Source organism: Polistes dominula, unplaced genomic scaffold (assembly GCF_049000335.1).
Source record: "Polistes dominula isolate Pdom_NZ unplaced genomic scaffold, Pdom_raw_medaka contig_23, whole genome shotgun sequence".
NCBI classification, from domain to species: Eukaryota; Metazoa; Arthropoda; class Insecta; order Hymenoptera; family Vespidae; genus Polistes; species Polistes dominula.
Genome location: NW_028300963.1, coordinates 2,613,781 through 2,638,307, shown reverse-complemented (window position 1 = coordinate 2,638,307; position 24,527 = coordinate 2,613,781). Strand labels below are relative to the sequence as shown.

Below are 24,527 nucleotides of genomic sequence, written 5' to 3'. Positions count from 1 at the left end.
GAAAGAAAATAATAAAAAAAAAAGTAAATGAAAACTCGTGAAACAGAAAGAAATTTATAAATATATAAAATTACTAAAGTGTGTTTAGATAAGTCTTAAGTTTATAAACCAAAAGAAAAAAGAAAAATAATAATAATAATAATAATAATAATAATAATAAAATAATTAAACAAATTATCGTATAATTGTTAAATGACAATCACTCGATTTTCTCTTTACCGACATAAATCGAACGAATTATTGAGAGAGAGAAAAAAAATAATAATAATAAAAAAAAAAGCATATATTTATCTCTTTGTGCCCTTTGAAGCTGCCACAAATAATTATTTTCTAGCATGATAACAACTTATTAAATATACACGCATAAGTATGACGGGGGTTGTGATGGTGGTAATGGTGGTGATGGTGTTTATTATACCTCGTCAGAAATTGACATTAAAGATTTGTTCATTTTTAAATTTTATATCTTTACGAAAGTAATAATGCAAATGATACCAAGATGATATCAAATCTAATTGAAAACGTAACTTATGTGAATTATCTGATTGGTTCTATTCCTTATTATAATATTCTACATTTTTTTTTATTAATATTTTATTAAATGTGAATGATATATGTTGTTTTTGATTTTTATATCTTTCAATTATGATCTTCACTGAATTAATTACAAATGACAACAAACATTTGTTTTAATGAACCAACCAATCGGGTAATTTGCTAGAAATACGTTTTTGGTATATTTGAAGAAAAAGAAAAAGAAAAAGAAAATGGAAAAAAAAAAAAGAAAAGAAGAAGAAGAAGAAGATGCTATATTTTTCTTCCCGAATGACGTACAAATATTTTTCTTTACTTTATCAAAAAGAAGAAGAAGAAGAAGATGAAGAAGTCTAAGTAAAAGTGATACAAAAGAATGATAATTTACGTACGTGTGTATTGTGCGTCGTGTGTGTCCGTATGTATGTACGTATGTTCCTTAAATAGTTTTCTTATTATTTTTAAATCTATATCTAATAAATTTACAAACATTTTATGTACCAAATGATAGGTGAAACAATTTGAACATTCGTTTATATAAACGAATTAGAATATTTCTAACATCTTAATCTTCCAATCGTTGTTTTCCGTTCGTACAAAATATTTCAACAGACTTGTATGTGTTGTATGTGTGTGTTTAAAAATGAAGAAATGCATGTGATTGCATGTGTCATATTAATGTGTCTCTTTGAATGTATAAATGAACGAGAAAGAAAGAGAAAGAATGTTAGAAAATGAAAATGAAAATGTATGTGTGTGTGTGTGTGTGTCTGAGAGAGAGAGAGAGAGAGAGAGAGAGAGAGAGAGAGAGAGAGAGAGGGAGAATGAGAGAAAGGAAAGAAAAGAACCAATCATGGCCAGGAATTGCGTTGCAAATCACAATCAGCTCGTCTCCGGCAAGATGAATAATAATTTTTTTTTTCTCTTTGTTGAAATGAATAGGTAAAATAAAAAAAAAAATAAAAAAACAAACAAACAAATACATCAAGAAAATAGAAATAATACAGGGTGGTATGGGATGGAAAGAGTAGATAGAAAGGGGTTGAAGAAAAAAAAAGAAAACATAAAGAAAATTAAAAGAGAAGGAAACACAACCACTAAAACACAATTGTCAGAGCGGGCATTTATTATAATTATGATTAAGTCATTTTTCTATGTAAGTTTTCTCGATTAGGACAAGAAATATTTTAGTCGAGGTTTCGCGCGGTTAATTAAAAAAAAAAAAAAATATATAAAAAAGAAAAGAAAATAAAGTGGCAGGTTTAGATTATATATATATATATGTTAACAAGCAAACAAAAAATTAAACAAAAATTAACAAAACCATTAAAATGAAAAATTAAATTATAAATAGAAAAGAAAGAAAGACAGAGAGAGAAAGAGAGAGAGAGAGAGAGAAACACAGGAATAAATAATAAAAAAATATAAACGTACACGGTACGAGCTCTCTTTTTAAAATTTGAACGAACGTTAAGATAACAAAAAAAAAAAAAAAAAAGAAAAGGAAAATAAAAAAAAAAGGAAAAAAACTGAAATCATAATTAATCTTCTATGAGAGATTATTATTATCATTCACAATCTTCCTTCCATTTAATTACACACCGGGTTAACGCGTAAAAATACGGTTTGGATAATATAAAAAATTAAAAAAATAAAAATAGAAAAACGTCGATATTTTTTTTTTTTTTTTTTTTTTAAATTTTTTTTTCTTTCTTTAACAGCTAAATTAAACGTTTCGTATCTCACACGTATCTTCTACCCCCTCTCTCCCCCCCCCCCAATCTTTCTGTTTTATTCGTTTGGATTGATTTACGACATCTGTAATTAGATTTCTCTCTAAACTTTTAACACATTTTCCGCTGGTTTTAGAAATTTTTCTAATTGCTGCCCCCTTTGTTTTCTTTTCTTTTTTTTTTTTCTTCTTCTTTTTCATTCTATTCGTACATTCATAAATAATCTTCCTAGATCTGTCTTGCATCATCTTGACACAATTAATTAAATGTGTTGTATCTTATTCTTTTTTTTTTTGTTTGTTTACTTTCAAATGACTTATTATCATTATATATATTTTTTTTAGATTTAATATTCTTTTATCATTATTATTATTATTATTAATATTATTATTATTAATAATAATAATATTAGTATTATAGGAAAAGTAGAAGAAAATAAAAAATAGAAATTAAACAAACACACAATGTACATGTAAAGTGGTTGAAAAATAATCAAAAGCATGTTGCACAAGACAGAATTGAAATTAATATTCATATTATTAGTATTAGTATTATTATTATTTTTATTATTATTATTATTATTATTATTATTATTATTATTATTATTATTATTATTAATTTAGTTTTTCTTTTTTGTCTAACACACGATCTGCTATTCATGATTGTTATTATGATTAATATAATCGTCATCGTCACGATCACGTTATCATCGTTCACACTTTTATTACTGTCATCATCATTATAATTATTATTATTATTATTATTATTAATTAATTAATTAATTATTATTATTAATTATTATTATATAGTTATTCCTATACGACCATTATTATTATAATTATTATTACTTCTACCATCATTACTAATTTCTCTTATTATTATTTTATACTATTATTATTATTACTTTACTATTACTATTACTATTACTATTACTATTACTACTATTATTTTCACTTTAGCGCTTTTTATTCGTTAATATTATAACTTTCTCATACACACACACAAACACACACATTACACACTGTTGTCATTATTGCTCTTGTAACAGTTTTTACATTAATCATTTTATTATATATATATATATATAGATATATATATAGTGATATTTTCAATGGCCGTCGCGATCTTGTATCTCGTCATTTTTGCCCTCGACATTAGTATATATTTTTATTATTAATATTAATATTAATATTATGTTCTTTTTTTATATTGATTCATTCGTACGTAAACTTTTACGAATATAACAAAAACTGACTTTGTAATGGAAAAAAAAAACTAATTGAAAATATCTCTTTTTTAAGGGATCATTTTAAAATCGACGCTTCTATATTATTATTATTATTATTATTATTATTATTATTATCATTATTATTATTATTATTATCACTGTTCATCGCTATCGCTATCTCTGTCTACTTATTATACTTACTATTACTTATTATATCTTCTTTATATTATTTCTATATACAATCATTGCAAACTATTTCTAATACTATTTTCTTTATCTCTGTCTCTGTCTCTCTCTCTCTCTCTCTCTCTCTATCTCTCTCTCTCTCTATCTCTCTCTCTTACTCTCTCTCTCTCTTACTCTCTCTTACTCTTTCTCTCTATCTCTATTTCTATCTCTATCTATCTATCTTTCTCTTGATCTCTATTCTTCAATCTTTCTTCATCTTCTCTCTCTCTTACACACTTATGTATTCACAATCATCCTTTATCAAGCGTATTCTCATATTTATCATCACTGTGCTATTCTCTATTGTCATAATTACTATTTACTATTATCACTACTTATCACACTATTTACTGTTATTATTATTATTAGTACTACTACTACTACTACTACTACTACTACTACTATATTACTGTCGCTATTACTACTACTACTACTACTACTACTACTACTACTATATTACTGTCGCTATTACTACTACTACTACTACTATTACTAATACTACAACTATACTATTACTATTACTATTGCTACTACTATCACTATTCTAACTACTATTCTAACTATTCTGCTTTCACTATTATTATTATTATTATTACTACTACTACTACTACTACTACTATTATTATTATTACAAAACAGTTAGTGCGTTATGACTCGTAAGTAATCGTTGTCTTGCCTATTCTTTATTTTTTTGTGTAAAACATTTCACCGATATTATTATTAATTATTATTATTATTATTATTATCATTATTATTATTACTACTATGATTAATTATCCGTTTTTAAATTGTACGTGTTTTTAAAATGATAAAGGACAGATGAATTAAAAGAAACATTTTGAATGAAAGAGAAAAACAAAGGTTCATAGCACTATTACTATTACTATCACTATTTCTATTACTATTACTATTACTACTACTACTACTGCTATTACTATTACTACTACTATTACTATCCCTAATCTTTTTCTTACGTATTTACAAAAAAATTTTTCCGTCTTCTAAAACATCGTGTGTCGAATTTAAAAAAAAAAAGAAAAAAAAAGGAAAAAGCTTTGCTAAGCGAGCGGACGATTAAAAAGAACAAAAAAAGTATATATATGTATAAATATATATATATATATATATATATACTTAATACGATTTGTGAAGAATAGCAACAACAACAAAATATCAATAATTAAGGATAAAAAAGATAAAAAAGATATATAAAAAAAAAAAAAAAAAAAAAAAAAAAAAACAGAATAAACCTATCCGTTTTTGTGTTCTCTTTCTATACACCTCCTTGCCTACAACCTTTTCGTTCCTTTCACTACTTTTCTCGAAATCATTTTTTCTACGAGATAACATAAATATATATATTACTCTTTCTTACTAAGAATCTTTTTTCTAATTTTTATATTTTTATATATATATATATATATATATATATATTGCATGTGATCTGACAACATTGTTTTTTTCTCTATCTGTTGGATCATATTTTTTATTTTATTTTATTGTTCCTATTTGTTTCTTCTATTTTTTTTTTTGCTATTTTTAATTTCAATTACAATTCTTTATCATCGCTAAAAAATCTATTTCCTAATTCATACTCTCGTTTTCGCTCTAACATATTTTATTCTTTTTAAAAAAATCAAACAAACAAACAAACAAATAAAAAACAAAAAAAGAAAATGAATAAACATTTTTCTTTTTCTTTTCATTTATTTATTTATTTATTTATTTATTTATTTATTTATTTATTTATTTATTTATTCGTATATGTAATATTTTAAATTCCGCCCAACTTAACGCGCTTAAAACTAGCACAATTAATTAATTTTTTTTTCTTTTTTTTTCTTATAAAACATTTAAGTTAAGTTTATTTTTACAAGAACGTTCGAACTATCGACGTTTGAAATTTCGCGCGTGCGCACAACAGGAGAGACGCGTTGCGCGGGGAATTTAAAATGTGCCGCGAAAGACTGAAAAAAAACAAATAAACACCCACACACACACATTGAAAATGGAATTAGAGAAAAACAACTATATATATAAATATAATTAATTAACACAAGTTAGAAAAAAAAAAGAAAACAAAGAAAATAAATAAGTGAAAAAAAGGTAAAGAGAAAAATGTGTGTAAAAAGGAAATTTAAAAAAAAGTGAATTGGGCCTCAGCTTCGGCTATTAATTCTTCCCGTGCTATTATTATACTAAACTTATATTATTAATATTTAGATTTAAGTTTATATGTGGACATATGTATTTATATTTTCTCTCTCTCTATTTATACATATATATATATATATATATATGATATATTTATCTATATACGCTTCTTGTGCCGTGCTGAGGTGATATTTCGCGATTAAAGAAAAAATAGAGAGAAAATAAAAATGAGAGAGAACTAAGAAAAATAAAAAAAAAATAAAATAAAAAAATAATTCTTCTTGCGCACAAGTTCGCCCAAAACAATCGTTAAGAATCGTGCCTAGATGTTTAAAACACGTATTCTATGGGATCAACGTCGTCGTTACCTTTTTAACGTTGGATTAGAACAAAATTGACAGAGAAAAATAAAATTGTGTGAAAGAAAGTAAGAAAGAAAGAAAGAAAGAAAGAGTGAGAGTGAGAGAGAGTGAGAGAGATAGATAGAGAGAGAGTAAGAAAGAAAGAAAGTGAAAAAATAGAAAGAAAAATGTAAGAAATTTGAAAAATGATAAACAAAATGCTGAAGAAAGATACATCGACCTATTTTTTTTTTTTTTAATTAAATTATTATTTTTTTTATTTAACTCACCCTAATTAACTATATAAATTATATATTTTACGAAATTATATATATTATTTATATATTATATTAATATATATAAATATAATAATAATTGGTTTTTTAATTATTAAATAATAATGTAAACATAATTTAATATATATATATATATATTATTGTTTTTATTATGTATTATATATATATATATTATATACATACATAAATTATATGATTGAATTTATATTTTATCAAAAGAATAATATTATTTTTTATGGGTGCAATTAAAGGGGTTATTAAAAAAAAAATTTGAATAGAAAATGTGAAGTAATCATTCAAATACGTGACAAAGTTTATGATAACCCATTTGGTATCCGTAAAGTGTTAATAAAGGTGGGCCGGGTCGATGGTGTCTTTCTTTGTATTATCTCTGTCGAGGTTTGATCATTATCCACTTATAATGTCAGCCATAGTCCGCATACCTAAGTCCTACTTACTAGTTGCACTCTATAATTTCGTATTCTATTTATCACGTTCTACTTAATATATATATATATACATATACATATACATAATATATATATGTATATATTACGAATAGTTCTACGTTTTATCTGTACTCTCAATAAATACATAGGAGACATATAAACAAACCCACACAGACACATACATACATATATAGATACATTTCAATGTACATACGTGTTACAACACACGTACTATTACCCTATCCTTTTCTAATTCTATTCAAGATCAATCGAACCCTATAAAATAATCTTTCTTCGTGAAGATGGAACACTAAAATTTGGATGAAAAAAATTTTAGAAAATTAGTAAACAAGTGAAAAAAAAAAAAAAAAGAATTTCAAATTATACAAAACGAGATTTAATTCAATTCTCGATAGTCGCCACTCTCTCTGTGATATTTCATAGATTGCTTTATTTTTTCTTTTAATTTTTTATTTCATTGACGGGAACGAAATGAACGAAAGAAGAAAATAAAAAAAATAAAAATAAAATAAAATAAATATTCAATCGGATTCCTCTTTTCGTATTATTTTAACACTTATCACGCGATATATACATACATATATATATATATATTTTTGTTAAATTAAAAAAGTTTTATAAATAATCACATTTTCCCGTCATTATTGTGCCGTGACAATCAAGCGACTTTTTACACACTCTTCGTATTTAATGTAGAACAACAACAACAAGAAGAAAAACAACTACAACAACAACATCATCAAATACAACAACAACAACCACAACAAAATAATAAGAACAAAAATATGTTCAATAATCGATACTCATCCCTCATTAAATCTCTGCGTAAACTTTTTTTTTATTCTTTATAGTACTCACAATTAATTAATTAATTAATAGTAAAACATTCTATGATATAAAAATTCATGACAAATGTTTTCTTTATTTAGATAATTAGCATATATATATAAATATAAATATATATATCTTATTCTTATTGAATTTATTAAGAACAAAATAGCAATAGGAAAAAAAGGGCCTATTGTTTATTTGCTATTAATATAATATTTGAAATATATAGACGGGGCACTGACGACGTTACAATAATAATAAAAAAAAAAAATGCTCATTCTTCTTTCATATTGTGTTAGAGACGAACGTTCAGCCCCTACCCCTGTAGAATGTTTACCCTTTCTACACGTATGCATGTTATTACTATCTCTCTGTATACATACATATATATATATATATATATATATATATATATATATATATATATATATTTTTAAAGAACAAAAAAAATGAAATAATGAAAAAGTAACACATACAAACAAAAATGAAATCTTGTATACGTGTATTTTTCATATAAAAAAAAAGAAAAAAACAATTTTCTATTTTAAAAACTTTTAAACAACACAAAAAAAGATATGCATTTAATGTTTAATTAATTTTATATAGAATCAATCGATCGATCGATTTCTATCATTTTTTATCAATCGATAAATAAGTTTAGTTTAAATTTAATTTGATTATTATAATTATATATAAATATATATATATATATATATTGCCCCGACGCGTATAAAATTTGAAAAGACCGCCCTGTAATCAATCGATAATTGATATCGATATAAATAATACATATACATTACATAAATAAATAAATAAATAAATAAATAAATATAAAAAGCGTGTATATCTCGTGCAACGGCAGTGGGCAAAATGAAAGGAAAAAAAAAATAAAAGAAAAAGTTTCTCAAGGCCATGAATTAATATTCAACAATCTAACAAAAAATCTCGTATATTAATAATAATAATAATAATAATAATAATAATAATAATAATAATAATAATAATAATAAATTAATAAGTAAAAAAAGATAAATAAATAAAATGAAATAGAAAGAAAGTAAGTGTGGAGAAGAATAAAAAAAAAAAAGAATAAAAATAAAAAGAAGAAGAAGAAGAAGAGGAAGGATAAAATTGACGCTCAATGTTTAATTAAAAAAATAAAAAATAAAAAAAATAATCTTATAATTAAATATATTTATCGAATAGAACAAATAGTATTGAATCTAACAACGTTCGTTCATTCACGTTCGTTCGTTTATTCTCTAATTGACAATCGAATTGAAAGAAAAAAAAAATTAATGATGACGATAATTATGATGATGATGATGATGATGATGATGATGATGATGATGATGATGATGAAGAAAAAGAAAAAGAAGAAGAAGAAAAAAAGAATGATCGAAATTTTCTCCTCGTACGATATTTTACAAATAATAAAAATCAACACAAAAATGAAACACATTTAAATATTGTGTACGAAAAGAAATTGATAATCATTCTCTGTTTTTCTTTTTTTTTTTTTTTTTTTAATTTAAATTGAAAAAAAAAACTAAACAAGTGTAACGCAAAAGAAAAAATACACGTAGAATAAAGAAAAACTGATAGAAAGAAAAAAAAACGTTAAATAAACAAACAAAAAAACAACAACAACAAGAAATATCGAGGTAGAGAAAAACGATTAAAATGTACTTTTGATATTTCGATGCACATGAGAGAACAATTTATCATAAACAAATGTGTGTGTTTCGAAAGTATTCAAAAATTGTACTAACTCGAAATCTTTTCTCATAGTTTTAAAAAATAAATAAGAAAAATAAAACAGGAAAAAATAAAAATAAAGAAGAAAACACAAGTTATTACTAATAATAACAACATTAATAATAATAATAATAATAATAATAATAATAATAATAATAATAATAATAATAATATATTAATAACAATTAAATATTATATAATAATATATTAGTATAATAATAATAAATAATAATAATAATAATAATAATGTGAGATAATGAAGCGTAGTTGCCTGAATAAAGGTAAAAAAAAGTCAATTGTATTATTAATATATAATATATAATATATATATACATATACATATACATATGTATATATATATATATACGTTTTGTTTGTTCAAAAACAAACTATATATATATGTATACATATATATATATATAAAAGTAAAGAAAATATATAGGAAATGGAAAAAAAAAAAAATAAAGAGAATTAAGTAAGGGAATAACAAAACAAAACAAAACAAAAAAAATTAAATAAAATAAAAGAATTATAATTAAATAAATTAATTAATTAATAAAAAAAAAAAAAGAGAAAAAACTACGACAAGCAGCGTAAATCGTAGAAGAACGTGAGAGAAGAAACATTCGTCGTCGTCGTCGTCGTCGTTTTCATTCGCGGAACATACACGATATTGTAATTAAATATTTAAACGTGTGTGAGATGAGTGTGAGATCCGAGTGTGTTTTATGTGTACGTAGAGATGTATGTGTGAAAAAGAAATTGAAAGAAATTTAACGAATGCCAGCAAAGGACAAGTAAAATGAATTTCAAGTTATGTATATGTAATAAAAACATACATACGTAGATACATATACACTTACATGATACACATACATACTAAATCACGTACACGTACGTACAAATTGTACACGAATACTACTTACAATTACATTTTTGATTGTACATTTATTCCTGTGAATATACGTAAATATCTCATTTACGTATATGTATGAATAAATAAATAAATAAATAAATATATAATTAAAAAATAAAAACAAGTAAAGAAATAAGGGAAGAAATGGTGGCGTAAAAGAAGAAGAAGAAGAAGAGGAAGAAGAAAAGGAAGAAGAAAAGGAAGATGATAAACGTATAATTTAAATTAATAAATATATTCCAGGTAAATTAAATAAATGATGAAAGAATAAATAAATGAAATTAATGCAAAAAGTAAAAGAATATAAATCGATTTAACTGATACGACACGGTCATAATAAACTAAACGAAAAAAAAATAAAATAAAATAAAATAAAAATAGAAGAAATGAAAGAAAATAAAATGACAATTTTAGAATATAAATGTTCAATCGAAGGGACAAAATTGATTTAAAAACGGATTGAATATTGGAGATGTAAATGAGTAATAATAAATCTCGAATCGGATCGATATTATATCGATTATCAATTATTCCTAATCATCTGTATGAATTTTTTTATTTAAATTAATAATTACTTTATCATCATAGTCATTGCAAAGGTTGTAAAAAAAAAAAGAAATATCGTAATATAAAAATTAAAAGAAAAATACTAACAAATAAAATAAAATAAAATAAAATAATAAAATTATCGAAACGAACAGGTAAAAACAAATGGAAATTAATATAATCATTTTTTTTTTTTATTAGAATTTTAAAGTTTTCCTGTTTAAACAAATTAATAATAATAATAATAATAATCGTTGTAATCGAGATCCGATTTTTAATTCTCATTGTCAATCCGTTTTTATAATAAAATCATTTTTACCACTCTCATTTCGTACAAAATTCAATTTCGTTTTGTACAAGCGAAATACATATTTTTCATTTGAGAACGTGAATCGCTCGTACGAATCGAATTTCAAAACACGTGACACATATACATAGCAAAAAAAAAATAAAAAAAAATAAAAATGAAATGGGAGTGGACAAGAAAATTAAAAAAAAAAAATACAAAAATAAAATGAAATTAAAATATACACAGAGACACAGTAACACATACATAAATACATAATTCATCCGCACAGGGATTTTTTCGCATAATATATATATACATAAACATAATTTAGGAATATGAATGATCGACCATATCGAGCGAGTATTCTTCCTAAAGGCTCGGTCGTATTCTTCAACCAATATTAAACAAACAAACAAACAAACAAACAAACAAAATAAAAAATATATAGATATATATATGATATAAAAAAAAAATAGGTTAAACCTATAAATAAATAGTTTAAAAAAGAAAAAAACACTTCCACGTAATTTCTCGTGTATGTTTATCTCGAGATTAAAACAGGTGATGAAGTGTACACGTAAAAACGTGTATTGTATCATATAATAATAATAATAATAATATAATTAATTAACAATAATAATAATAATAAATATAGTAATAATAAAAAATAATAAAAACATAATAATAATAATAGTAATAATAATAATAATAATAATAATAAATATAATAATAAAGTAATAATGATAAGAATAAAAAATAAAAAAAAGAGAAGAAAAGAAACAAATGAGATTTCTCTTTAAAACAATACAGTATAAACATTGTTTAAACATTGTTTAAATACTGTTTCAATTAGTACGAATTAATAAAATTCCCTATTGTCTAATAATCGTCGATAGTTTTTTGAAAAAGGTGAGGTGAGGTGAAAATCAGGCTTAATACGTAAACTCGTTTGGAAAAAATTAAACAAACAAAAAAAAAAAAGAAAACGAGAATCGTGCCATGCCTAAAAGAAAAATAATTTTAAATGATGATTTTAGAAAGGGGAAAAAAAAAGAGAAAAAAAGTAAAAGATAAAACAATTAAATATAACAAATTGTCTCTAATGTAATTAATTATTCTGAAGAATAAAAATAAAAAGAAGAAGAAGAAGAAGGGTTTTATGCGTTGGAGTGTTAGAGAAAAAAAAAACAATTATAATATATTATATTATATATATAAATATTATAAAAAATATACATATTAAATTTTGATTTAAATATATATAAAAAAAAATATATATATATATATATACATATGTGTAGTATGTATGCATATATATATATATACACAAAGTATATTATATGTGTGAAGAGTGTTATGTATAGGAACAAAAAAATAATGCCGATCTGTGTAAGAAATGATAGAAGATGAGATATTATAGCAAATATTAATCTCTCAAATTGTCGTCAAATATTTAATAATAATAATTATTATTATTATTAATATTATTTATTATCGTTATTTATTATCGTTCATTACTATTATTATTATTATTATTATCCTTAATTACTATCATTATTATTATTATTACTATTACTGCTATCGTGCGTCATAATTTAAACAATTTAATTTGAGAATTATAATGTTTAATATTATTACACGATGACCTCTCAGTTTGCTTTTTCTTATATCGCAAATATATATATATATTTTTTTTTTCACGAAAAAAGAGAGAAGATATTAATAAAGCGAAGAAAAAAAATGCGCGAAAATAGAAATAAAAGGATAAAAAAAAAAAAGTAAAATAAAATAAACAAAAAGAATTAACACGTATTTAAGAAGAAAAATAATTAAAAAAAAAAAAAAAAAAATAGTAGAAAAATCATACAAAATGAGAGAGAGAGAGAGAGAGAGAGAGAGAGAGAGAGAGAGAGAGAGTAAATGAATGAATTTTATTCGCTCGTGATTTATTCCTAAGTACATATATACATACACATACATACATATATACATACTTACTTGCATAATTACGTGCGTGCATTACATACATATACATATACTACATACAAACATGCATATATACATATACATAAATACAAACATATCTACGTGTATTTATCAGTGATATGTGATCTCTTGTCCAAGCACGTTATTATCATTATTATCATTATTATTGTGATATATAAATTGAATTCGACTAATTAACTTTAAGTAATCGTAAAAGAGTGTGTGTTGGTGTCTCATCTATCTCATACGTTAACCTAACTTTTCCTTTTTTAAATCCTTACTCTCTCCGTAATTTTTTTTTTCTTTTTTACTATATATATATATATATAATATTTTTATATAATAATTATTATTATTTAATTATTACTATTATTATTATTCATATTAATAATTATTACGAGAGAAAAAAAATAAGAGGTACCTACGTTATAAATGAGATAATTATTTAAATATATAATTTTTGTATTTTATTGTATCATTTATTTATTTATTTATTTATTATTATTATTATTATTATTATTATTATAATTATTATTTTTATTATTACTATTATTATTTTGTATCATAACACATTAATATAGTGTGTATCATAGATTATTTCACAATCGTATTTCATCATAATCTTCAAGTATACAAAATATTAATTGAAAAGATAAAAATGAATGAAGGAAATGAACAATCCAATGAAAATTGTTACGAAAGATGTAAACAAAATTGCGTTAATTTATTGCTGTTGTTGCTCGTAGTATTATTCTTCTCAATTTTTACGTTCAACTTTTTTCTCGATTAATTTCGATGAAATTTGTGATTCCTGGGCCAGTTTCATCTTTAACTTTTTTGATCGTCCTGTTAACAAACAAACAAAACAAACAAACAATTCCCGAAATGTTACGAAACATTTTTTATTTCTATTCGAAATAGTAGTAATAGTAGTAATAATATTTAAACGTAATTTATAAAAAAAAAAAAAACGTCGAATGGAAATGCAAGTTGAAAAAAAAAAAAAAAGGAAACGAAATGTTTATGTATATTCCGATAACCTTGAACGATCATCACACCCGAAATTAATTCGACGAAAATGATCTTGAAAACGATCATCGAAAGTAGAACGTTCGAGAGTCAAGGTAAGTATTGAATTTTTGTTATTTAATATTTTTTTTTCTTTGTTATCCTTGATGGTTGACATTCCTTGTACGAAATCAATCAAAATCGTAAGACAAGATAAAGATCCAATTAAATTTATCCACATATTTGAATAAGCATATATATTTATCCTAATTATTTATATGATAATAGAAGCAAATAAAATAGCTAAATGTTTATTTAAAAAATATTTTTTGAGATAACCTTATTAGCGGGGGGTATAGTTTTATCCGTTGGTTCGAGTATTTGATTTCCAAATGAAATTTTAAACACCGGAACAGGAAGTGGATTTATCTTTGTTGCATTATTATTATCAATCGATGACAAAACGTTTTCAGTTTCTTTCGTATTAATTTCCTAAATGAAAATCAAATTTATTAATTAATAATATTAAAACAATTTAATTATTTTTTATTTTGAATAATATAATAATAATAATAATAATAATAATAATAATAATAATTTTAATCTGTTTAATTAATTTAATAATTATTATTTGACCTATAAAATTAATAATATTTGAACGTCACAATAAATTTTTATAAAATAATAAATAAATAAAAAACCTGATTATCTTTCGTCAAAATGATTCCTTCCTTATCGACAATGACACTTTCTAAATTGTCATAAACATTTTTATCTTGATCATTTTCAGCCATTTGTTGAGCAATTAAAAATGCATTTAAATGATCTTTTCGAGCAACTATGACTTCGGGAGTATCCTGGACCGGAAGTGGAGCCTGTGGAAGATTAGTAGCAACAACACGAAAACCATTGTCATCAGCAATGTATTCGGTACTTTGAATCATTCCCTTATCATCAATATAACTGTATGTACCACGTATTGTACCGTCTACAGTTTTAACTTCTGATCTTGCTGAATTGAGAGTACTATAACCAAAACTATACTGACCAAAACTATCCTGATAACCAAGAAGTATATTATTCGTTGATTGACCTAAACTTTTACGAAGAGACAAGCAACACAATAAACACGTCAACTAAAAAGAAAAACAAAATTAAACAAAAATATAATCCCATTTGAATAAAGTTAGAATTTTATATGTAATTGTAATTGTATTGTTTATATAAACTTACAAATGTTACTTTCATCTTGGATTGGATGACCAACATAAAACCGAGTGTTTCAACGTCAAAAATAATATTCGTTCATGCAAACACTTTGCGAAGGAATTTATATATGCAACAAGACTCTCTTATAACAAAAACCACCACAACTTCTCTTCTCTTCTCTTCCCACATGTTGCTTAAGATGTTGTTTTTTCTTTTTCCATTTGGTTTATCGATCGTTTAGTATAGATTATGTTGAAAATGTTTAAAAATACGAGAAAGGAAAGAGGGAAGAATAACGAAATAAGAAGAACAGAATTTAAACTGGTCGTAACTCTGTGTGTGTTTGTGTGTGTTTGTGTGATGCCAAGGACAGGGATCCCAATACTTACTCTCAACCAAGGTTTTATTCGCTTTGAAATCCGGCTTCGAAGTTAAAACAACTGACATGAACCTCTTTTTTCTGATAACCCGTGTCCTGAATGTAATTGTTTTGCCCTAATACGTCAATACTCAAGGTAGAATTTAAATGATTTTGGATATTACAATAAATTGTATCATTTCCTTTTCATTTATTTGACAAAGATTAATTTATAGTTAAAACGATATCTTAAATAAAAAATATAACAATTATTTATTCGTATAATTAGATGCAATGATTAATTATTTGATGCTTTTGATTTTAAACACGTTGCATTGAAACAAAGTTATTTGGAAAATATAATGGAAAAATTATTTTAAAAAACAAATAATAAATTTGTTTAAAAAAAGTATTGAGTTCATAAAAAATAAATTTATATGATCACCTTACAAAAAGTAAATAATAAATTTTATTTAGAAAAATTAAATTAAATTAAATTAAATTTAAATTAAAAAAAAAAGCATCGAATCAATGACTACAACATTCAATATAAAAATACAAATTCTATAGTAAAATAAAAATAAAAATAAAAATTTGTAAAAAAACAAATAATAAATTTAATTTAAAAAAAAAAAAAAAACAAAGTATGAAATCAATGACTAAACTATTCAATATAAAGATAAAATTTCTATAATAGAAATAAAAATTAATATCTATTTGTAAGTTGGTTATGATATTGCGCCAGTCACTGAGTATCTATCATTTACCTGTACCTCTAGGCAAGGTAAGCTTCTTGTAAAACGAGCATGGTACATGGGCGTTATGTTCTGCGGATGAACGTTAGGGGAAAAACTACTTGGTTGAGAAGTTTTTTAGCAAGGACGGAGAAGACACACGATCCCGTTGTCATTTCTCTTGGGTTATTGGATGAGACGACGACCATGAACGTCAAGGTTCTAATGAAAATATTAATCATTCCAATAAATCATCTATTACAATCATGCAACGTTTCTTTCTAATTCTAAATATTTTTTTAATATTCCAAATTAATGTTTACTTAACTATATAGAAAATCTTCTATTTCTAGAAAGAATTTGTATGAAATAAAAATCTAATGTTATACAATATACTAACATGAGTTTGCTAACTAACTATCTTTCTAATAAACCTAGTAATTTGATCTAAATGTAACTGATGCAACGACAAAAGGAATCTAATCAGTCGTACTTGTACTACTCCTAATAGTATCACCTAAATATAGTATAACTTAAAATATAACCAATGATTATCTCGATCTAAATTTAAAATTTATTCTTATTTGGGGGTAAGCAAAAAACACCGACATATCGAAGGACTTACAATTATAATTATTTCCGTAAAAAAAAAAAAAAAAAATAAAAATAAAACAGAACAAGAATATTTCGATCATTCTCTTCGATCAAAGTGATTGAAATTCGATCAATTTCAAAACCTAACAAAAAAAAAATTTGACGTTTATAATATTACATCCTCTAAATTTCTATGGGAATAAAAAACAACGTTCGATTTCTCTCTTTTTTTTTTTCTTATTCGATTTGAAATGCGTGAAGAGAATTTCGTCGACGTATTAAGGACGGATTAAGAAAAAAAAACTAATAATAATAATGACAATGATAGTAATGTTAAAAAAAAAAAAGCTATCAAATTCGTTCTTAGGCGTAGACGAGAGACGAAAGGAAAAATGTCAATGTCAGACGTATCGAGTTTTATTGGGCAGGGCATGCATTTCTTGATCGTTTACTCCATAACAGAGGCGTGTGCCCCTGCTTCTGGTTTAGCGTGCCTTGCAGGACACTTTTTCCCCCAAAGGGTATATAAAACCGTGTAGCGAAGGTAGATTGACAACACAAAACGAAGATACTTTGGCGAGTACTGTTCTCTTCAGCAGCGCTAAGGAACTTCAAGCATTATCATCCATTTTTCATCATGAAATTCCTCGTGAGTATTATTTGCCAGATTAATACGACATATTTTATATTATCTATTCAAAAAAAATTAACAATCTAGGCCTAAAATATGTTGTTTTTTAAACCCCATTAGAACGTACAATCAAAATATTATATTATCTATTAACAAATTAATCATTTAGGTTTAAAAATATGTTATTTGTTAACCCCCATTACAATGTACTATCGAAATATTATATTATCTATTAAAAAATTAACAAACTAAGCGTATATTGTTAAACCCCAATAGAATGAACGATCGAAATGGATTACAATATTTAACAATTTAATTATTAAAATTTAGATCGCTTTCTCCGCTATCTTGGCTGTTGCCTTTGGAACTCCTGGATATATATACGGTGTTCATCCAGCACCAATCGCCTATGCAAGATTAGTACCCGGTGCACCAATCGGAATAGACGGACGAGTAGTCGACACACCGGAAGTTGCTGTAGCCAAAGCCGAACATGCGGCAGCACACATCAACGAAAGGATCAATTTAGCAAACGAAGCAGTCAAATCGGCTGAAGTTGTTGTCCCAGCAACTTACGGTGTTTCCGTTGGCACACCTGTTATTGCTTCGACGGTACCCGTCGTAGCATCACCAACCAAAATTGTATCAGGTGCACCAATCGGTGTCGATGGACGCGTAGTTGACACACCGGAAGTTGCCGTCGCCAAGGCTGAACATGCCGCTGCACAGGCCAACGAAAGGCTAGGATTGGCTCAAGAAGCTGCCAAATCTATTTCTGCTGATCTTCCCGTACTCGTATCACCAGTTTTATACGCGAAATTCCATTGAACCCAATGACTACGACTACTACCACCACCATCACCAACCCGTCCCCAAAACAAAATGATTTTACGTCTCTGACTGCGATTTTCTTATACCACATTGTGTTTATTTTATTAAAATGTAAATAAATGACAATTATCCATAATTTGTTTGACTTTCTTTTTTTTTTTTTAATGTATCTATGATCTATAATTTATATTCTATCTTGTCCTTTAACATATATTTCAATTAGTTTGAAAAATATTTTAATAAAATCGTTATATTTATATTTCAATATTGATCATTAATATTAATTTGTTACATTATATATGATTTTTCTTTTACGATCTTTCATCTAATCTTTTTATAAATAGTTTGAGAAATATTTATATATTATGTATCTTAAAAATTCATTTACACAATAGTATAATAGAAAGGAACCTTCTGTTAACATTTATTTGAGAGATCCGTGTATGTTCTGTATTGAAAATATTTCACACACCTTAAGTGTGGTATCTTATGGTTAGTCTTTCTGATACCATGAACCGATTAAAATACTCAACGTAAAATCATAAAGAAAACAATTCGTTATATGACATAACTGTGATTGAAACGTTTAATCGGTACATTCAAATTCTCTCGATGATTATTTAAAATAAACCAATGAAAATCTTGCGTGACGTAGTTAAAATAACGTAAGCAAAAATATTTGCCAATCTTTTATTTCTAACATGATTGCTTTGTGCTCTATGTCACGGACCATTTGATATAGGGGCACGGTAGTAGCAGCAACAGCAACAGCAGCAGCAGCAGCTGTGGGTTTTCAACAGTGTCAAGAACTATTTGTCGACAGGTTGTGGCAAACTTAACAATACCCAATGTAAGGGAAAGCAATTATCATTGATAGATCCTTTCGATCGAACCGACATACAGCGGTAACAACGTGATCCACGCTTGTCGCGTTAATAAATTAATGACTGTTACAATAATATAACTGGACCAATCAAGTGGACACACCAGGCACGGTCGGTCACGATTTCAAAAGATTATTTTCCTAATTTTTTATTCATTTCTATAGATACAAATATAATTTATCAATTTCTAACCTAGAAACTGACCCACCAAAAATTAATTATCATGTCATTTATATAATTAAGATGATCGATTGAAATACAAATTGAATATGATTCAATTGATAAGTTTTCAATGAAAATGATTGATTGAAATTATTCGTAGATATTAGAAATGAATAAATCATAGTTATCATCGTGTGGTTTGCAGTCTGAGAGCATTCATTTCTGTCATTAATCAAAATAAGATAAAATGGGAGAGAGGGTTTCCTGGTATGATGATAAGATAAAATGTGAATTTCCGATGAAAGAGCAGGAACTACATTGAAATGTCAAGGGCATAGTTAGGAAAGGTGGTGCATCGATGAACACTCAAGTACTCTCCCTTTTTCTATCTCACGGTTGATTCGAAGTTCCCTGCTGCAGGAGCGGTGGGTTTAGTCCCGATCACCTTTGGCTCCCTCCAAGTAGATTACTTTTGTCTGAGAGGGGGCGGTTGATCTCGAGCTATAAATGATACCGTCCGACCGTTCTCCAGGAACACAAAACGGTCAACCGAGGAACGGAGGAGTTCTTTGTGGTAGGAGGAACAGCAGCACCTCCAGCAACCACCACCACCATCAGTTGTAGTAAAGTAATAAGCGAGTACTGGTCATACCAGCAGCGCTTTGAAGAAGAAGAAGAAGAAGAAGAAGAAGAAGAAAGAAAGAAAAGGACTTCACACTCCCCCACCACAACTAATATCACAGGTCGTCATGCAAGTCCCGGTGAGTATCCTCGATATGCCTTGAGAATCGACCTATCCGTTTGTGCCAACTCATGGCCGTTGTCTACAACAGGAACAAAGAAAAGTGAAAGGTTAAATCGATATATAGATTCGGGTCAACTACAATTACGAGAAAGCGCTATTCGATGCTACCCACATGAAAATCCAACTATCAAGTTACACTACTTCACTTGATACTCATTACAGATACTCGTCGTATTAGCTTTGATCGCTAATAGCTGCAATGCCGGTTACATAGGACCATCCTCGTCTTATGCCGAACCCCAATTAGAAGCTCAACGAGCACCGCCAAGATTTGCACCGCCTGCACCGGTTGGTCAAGATGGGAATGTTATCGATACCCCCGAGGTAGCTCAAGCTAAGGCCGCACACTTTGCCGAATTTGCCAAAGCAGCGGCTAGAGCTGTTGAAGAGAGCAAAAATCAAAAAGCTAACTTTAACGATTCTCCTAATCCTAGATCACCACAATCCTACAACAGTTATCCCTCTAATGTACAACAACCATCTGCACCTTTGTACAGACAACAAACTTATCAACCAAATTATCAACAACCCCCCCAACCAGCCTACCAACAACCTGTTACTTATCAAAACAATCCTTTACCACCTATACCAACCCAATACAATCCTGTACCTTCCGTTAATCCTGCTGCTTATCAACAAACTACACAATACGAACAACCGCGACCTAATTTCGTTAATCAGAAAAGTAACTTCGGTTCACCGGCAAAAGCAACTTTCGTTCCTGCCCCTCTTGCCGAAGACGGCACCGTTTTGGACACGCCCGAGGTCGCTGCCCTCAAGGCAGCCAGACTCGCTGAACTAGCCGATGCCGAGGCCAGGGCCTACAAGTACAGTGCTGCTACCAGGGAGTTTCCTGGATCTCAAGGTCAAGGTGAGTCGCGTTTCTACCAAACCTACGTAAAACTTATACTTTAACAATCATAAATATTTCCATCTTTTTTCTTTTTTTAGCTAAACCTGATTTGTATAAAAATCTCACATTACAATTTAAAATTAAATTTTTAATTGGAATGTTCATTTTCTTTAGGATCAATAGAATTTGTTATAAATAATTACAGAAATGTTTGATTTTAAATATGTATTTTTTAAATCAGATCAATTCTTATTAATAATCCAGTTATTTTTATAAATAAAATTAAATTTTGTAGATCCCCTATTTGTGGTATAAAAATTTTTGAACATTTCATCGAGTAGCCTTTATAATATTAGATAAATAAAAAAATGTTAAAAGATATAGATCGGTGTGATCAGATTCAATAATATTAATTGATTTAAAGGTCAGATGGTTTGACAGTACCGTTAGACACGAACACTGCAATTATATGAATACTTGCTCACGTTTCTAAACAATTACGTCATTGGAATCGAGTATAAACCAACATAGTTTTTATTTTTTATTTTAAAACCTTACTTGATCTTTGACACCATAGCAAGGAGAAAATCATAAATCTTGACCATGTTCAATTAACTTGACCGGTTAAACAACATATGAATTATTGTTTATTTAGATGATAAATAAAAAATATTACAAAAGGATAATACAACGTTTAACTTTTGAAATTTCTATTTTTTATGTTGTACAGCATACCAAGATGGTCAAGTTGGTGGTCCATCAGCAATAAATTACAACTCACCTACTTCACAATTTGGTCCTTCGTATCAAAGTGAACCAGCTAGAATATTGGGACCACAACACTTAAGTTTTCCTAAATCTTTCCAACCAGATCACGGATATCAATCGTCACAAAATTATCAACAACCACAATACGTGTCAGGATCTTATTGATACTGACACATATCAAATGAAAATGCGAAATTTTTGTACATAATATTTACATAACGAAATAATTTAGATCATATAATAATAACATTTTATTTCATTCGTATCAATTATCAAATGTCATATTGTAAATTAATTAATCAAATTGCTAACTTTTTTTTCTCTCTCTCTCTCTCTCTCTCAACGTGATAGAATAAAACAAAGACTGTTGGAAGACTTTTTTACAAGAAAAAACGAATTCTTCTTTTTTTGTCTCTTTCCCCTATATTTTTTTTTTTCTATTAATTTTTTTATTTGTTTTTTTTTATATATATATAAATATAATTATAAAAAAATTGAATAATTAAAATAAAATTTAACGACGAATAGGTCATAGTACTGCGTTACAATTCATACACGTCGTGTGCATGTTTGAGTGTGTGTATGTGTGTATAATATTTGTATAAGTATGTGTGACCGACGCGTAAGATATTATATTAAAAAATGAATATTTTTATACGTTTTAAGTTTTACACGTAAACCACAGGTCAACCTACATTCGATTCACACGTGGATCGTTGCGAATTCAATACTATGACGATAATAAAAAAATGTTTTTGCGATCTAGTTAATAGGAACGTTATTTCAGGGACGTTGGTGTGTCTAGTTAATTTTTTTATTTTTTTTTATTTTTTGCAATCGTCACGTCTACGAATTTCACATTGGAAATGAATTTACAGAAAAGTGGCCTTGAAATTTTGATGATTCATGTGATATTACAAAATCATATACTTGTATAAAATTTAACAATAAAAATGATGAATCATAATTAAAAAAATTGAGTATATCCAATTAACACGAATAAATTATAATAAATAAATTGTTAACTTTAATTTGAGTATACTAATCATAAAAAGATTACAATTTTACAAAAAATAAATTATTTTCTACTAGTAATGTTTGATTAAAATTGTAATAAATATTATAATTGAAAAAAAAAATGAATTTTTTTTAATGAACTTAAAAAAAAAAAAACTCGACACTGCAATAAATAAAATTAATTTAAAGGACAAGAAACAAAGGACGTGAACGATGTTTTGTGTTTTGTATTTTGTATTTTGTATCCTTTCGTGTCCTGTAGTGTCCTGGGGCAAATTTTATTTCATTATGGGTGTGTCTGTCCTTCTATATAGGATGTGGGCGTTCTTCAATTGGAATTAAACCTTGAACGGTCAACAGAACTTTGAAGATGAAATCGAAAGATTTTTGAAAAAGGAGATAGAATAAAAGAATTGTGTTTTTCTTTAAAATTTCATTTCAAATTTTTTAAATATGAATTACAAACATTTTTGTTTAACCCTTTAAACTTAATCCCTATACGAGTAATAATAATAATTAATAATAATTTTTATCAAATAATAATAATAATAATAATAATAATAATAATAATATAATAAGGGATTACATTTAAATATAAATTATTATTAAATATATAAATTATAATTAAATTTAAATTATAATTTATATATATATAAAAGTAGGATTATAATTAGATATAAATGATAATTAAATTTAAATTATAATTTCTACATATAAAAATAAGAATTATAATTAATTAAATATAAATTATAAATAAGTACAAATTATAATTCCTATATATAAAAATAGAATTATAATTAAATATAAATTATTATTAAATTTATATTATAATTCCTATATATATAAAAATAGAATTATAATTAAATATAAATTATAATTAAATTTAAATTATAATTCTTATATAAAAAAAAATACAAATTATAATTAATTAAATTACAATAATTTCCTATTTTAATAGCGTATTAAAACTTAATCCATACAAATGAATAATTATTCTATCAAATAATATAATAATAATAATAATAATAATAATAATAATAATAATATAATAAAGGAATATAAGATTAAATATAAATAACAATTCCTATTTTTTATATATAGAAATAATAATTAATTAAATTTTTATTAATTGTTAGTTTAATTATATACTACGTTTTCGACAAATATTATTTATCATTTTTTAAAATTTGGTACACAAATAATTGAACAAGACACCATTAACCAATTAAGAAATTAATTATACTAGATATCATAAATTGTCCTAAATAATTATTTGAAACATGCATTCGACGTATTCGAAATATTCGTACGGCCGATTGAACCAAATAGCAGTTAACTCAGGTCGAATTGACGAGTGGTCCCT

At 25.7% G+C, this 24,527-nt stretch overlaps 2 protein-coding genes across 2 annotated transcripts; one reads left to right on the top strand and one right to left on the bottom strand.

Annotated features, from left to right (window-relative positions):
• Positions 1–687: 687 nt before the first annotated feature.
• Positions 688–15,566, bottom strand: LOC107065330 (cuticle protein 6). The gene is made up of 2 exons (XM_089172765.1): positions 15,552–15,566; positions 688–15,454 (listed from the first exon to the last, which is right to left on the bottom strand). Exons 1-2 carry the CDS (start codon positions 15,564–15,566, stop codon positions 14,993–14,995), a joined length of 477 nt encoding a protein of 158 aa, XP_089028891.1. The 3' UTR covers positions 688–14,992.
• A 1,949-nt stretch (positions 15,567–17,515) lies between these two features.
• On the top strand, positions 17,516–23,584 carry LOC107065191 (uncharacterized). Its single transcript, XM_089172764.1, has 4 exons — positions 17,516–17,862; positions 18,175–18,669; positions 20,689–21,397; positions 22,110–23,584. The coding sequence occupies exons 1-4, from the start codon at positions 17,851–17,853 to the stop codon at positions 22,310–22,312; spliced, it is 1,419 nt and encodes a 472-aa protein (XP_089028890.1). The 5' UTR covers positions 17,516–17,850; the 3' UTR covers positions 22,313–23,584.
• Positions 23,585–24,527: the final 943 nt, after the last annotated feature.

Bases quoted from the DNA above. Each gene is read 5' to 3' on its own strand.
- LOC107065191 (XM_089172764.1), top strand. The intron at 18,670-20,688 runs TGAACCCAATGA...TACTCATTACAG, and splicing joins TTTTATACGCGAAATTCCAT to ATACTCGTCGTATTAGCTTT. The intron at 21,398-22,109 runs GTGAGTCGCGTT...TATGTTGTACAG, and splicing joins TCCTGGATCTCAAGGTCAAG to CATACCAAGATGGTCAAGTT.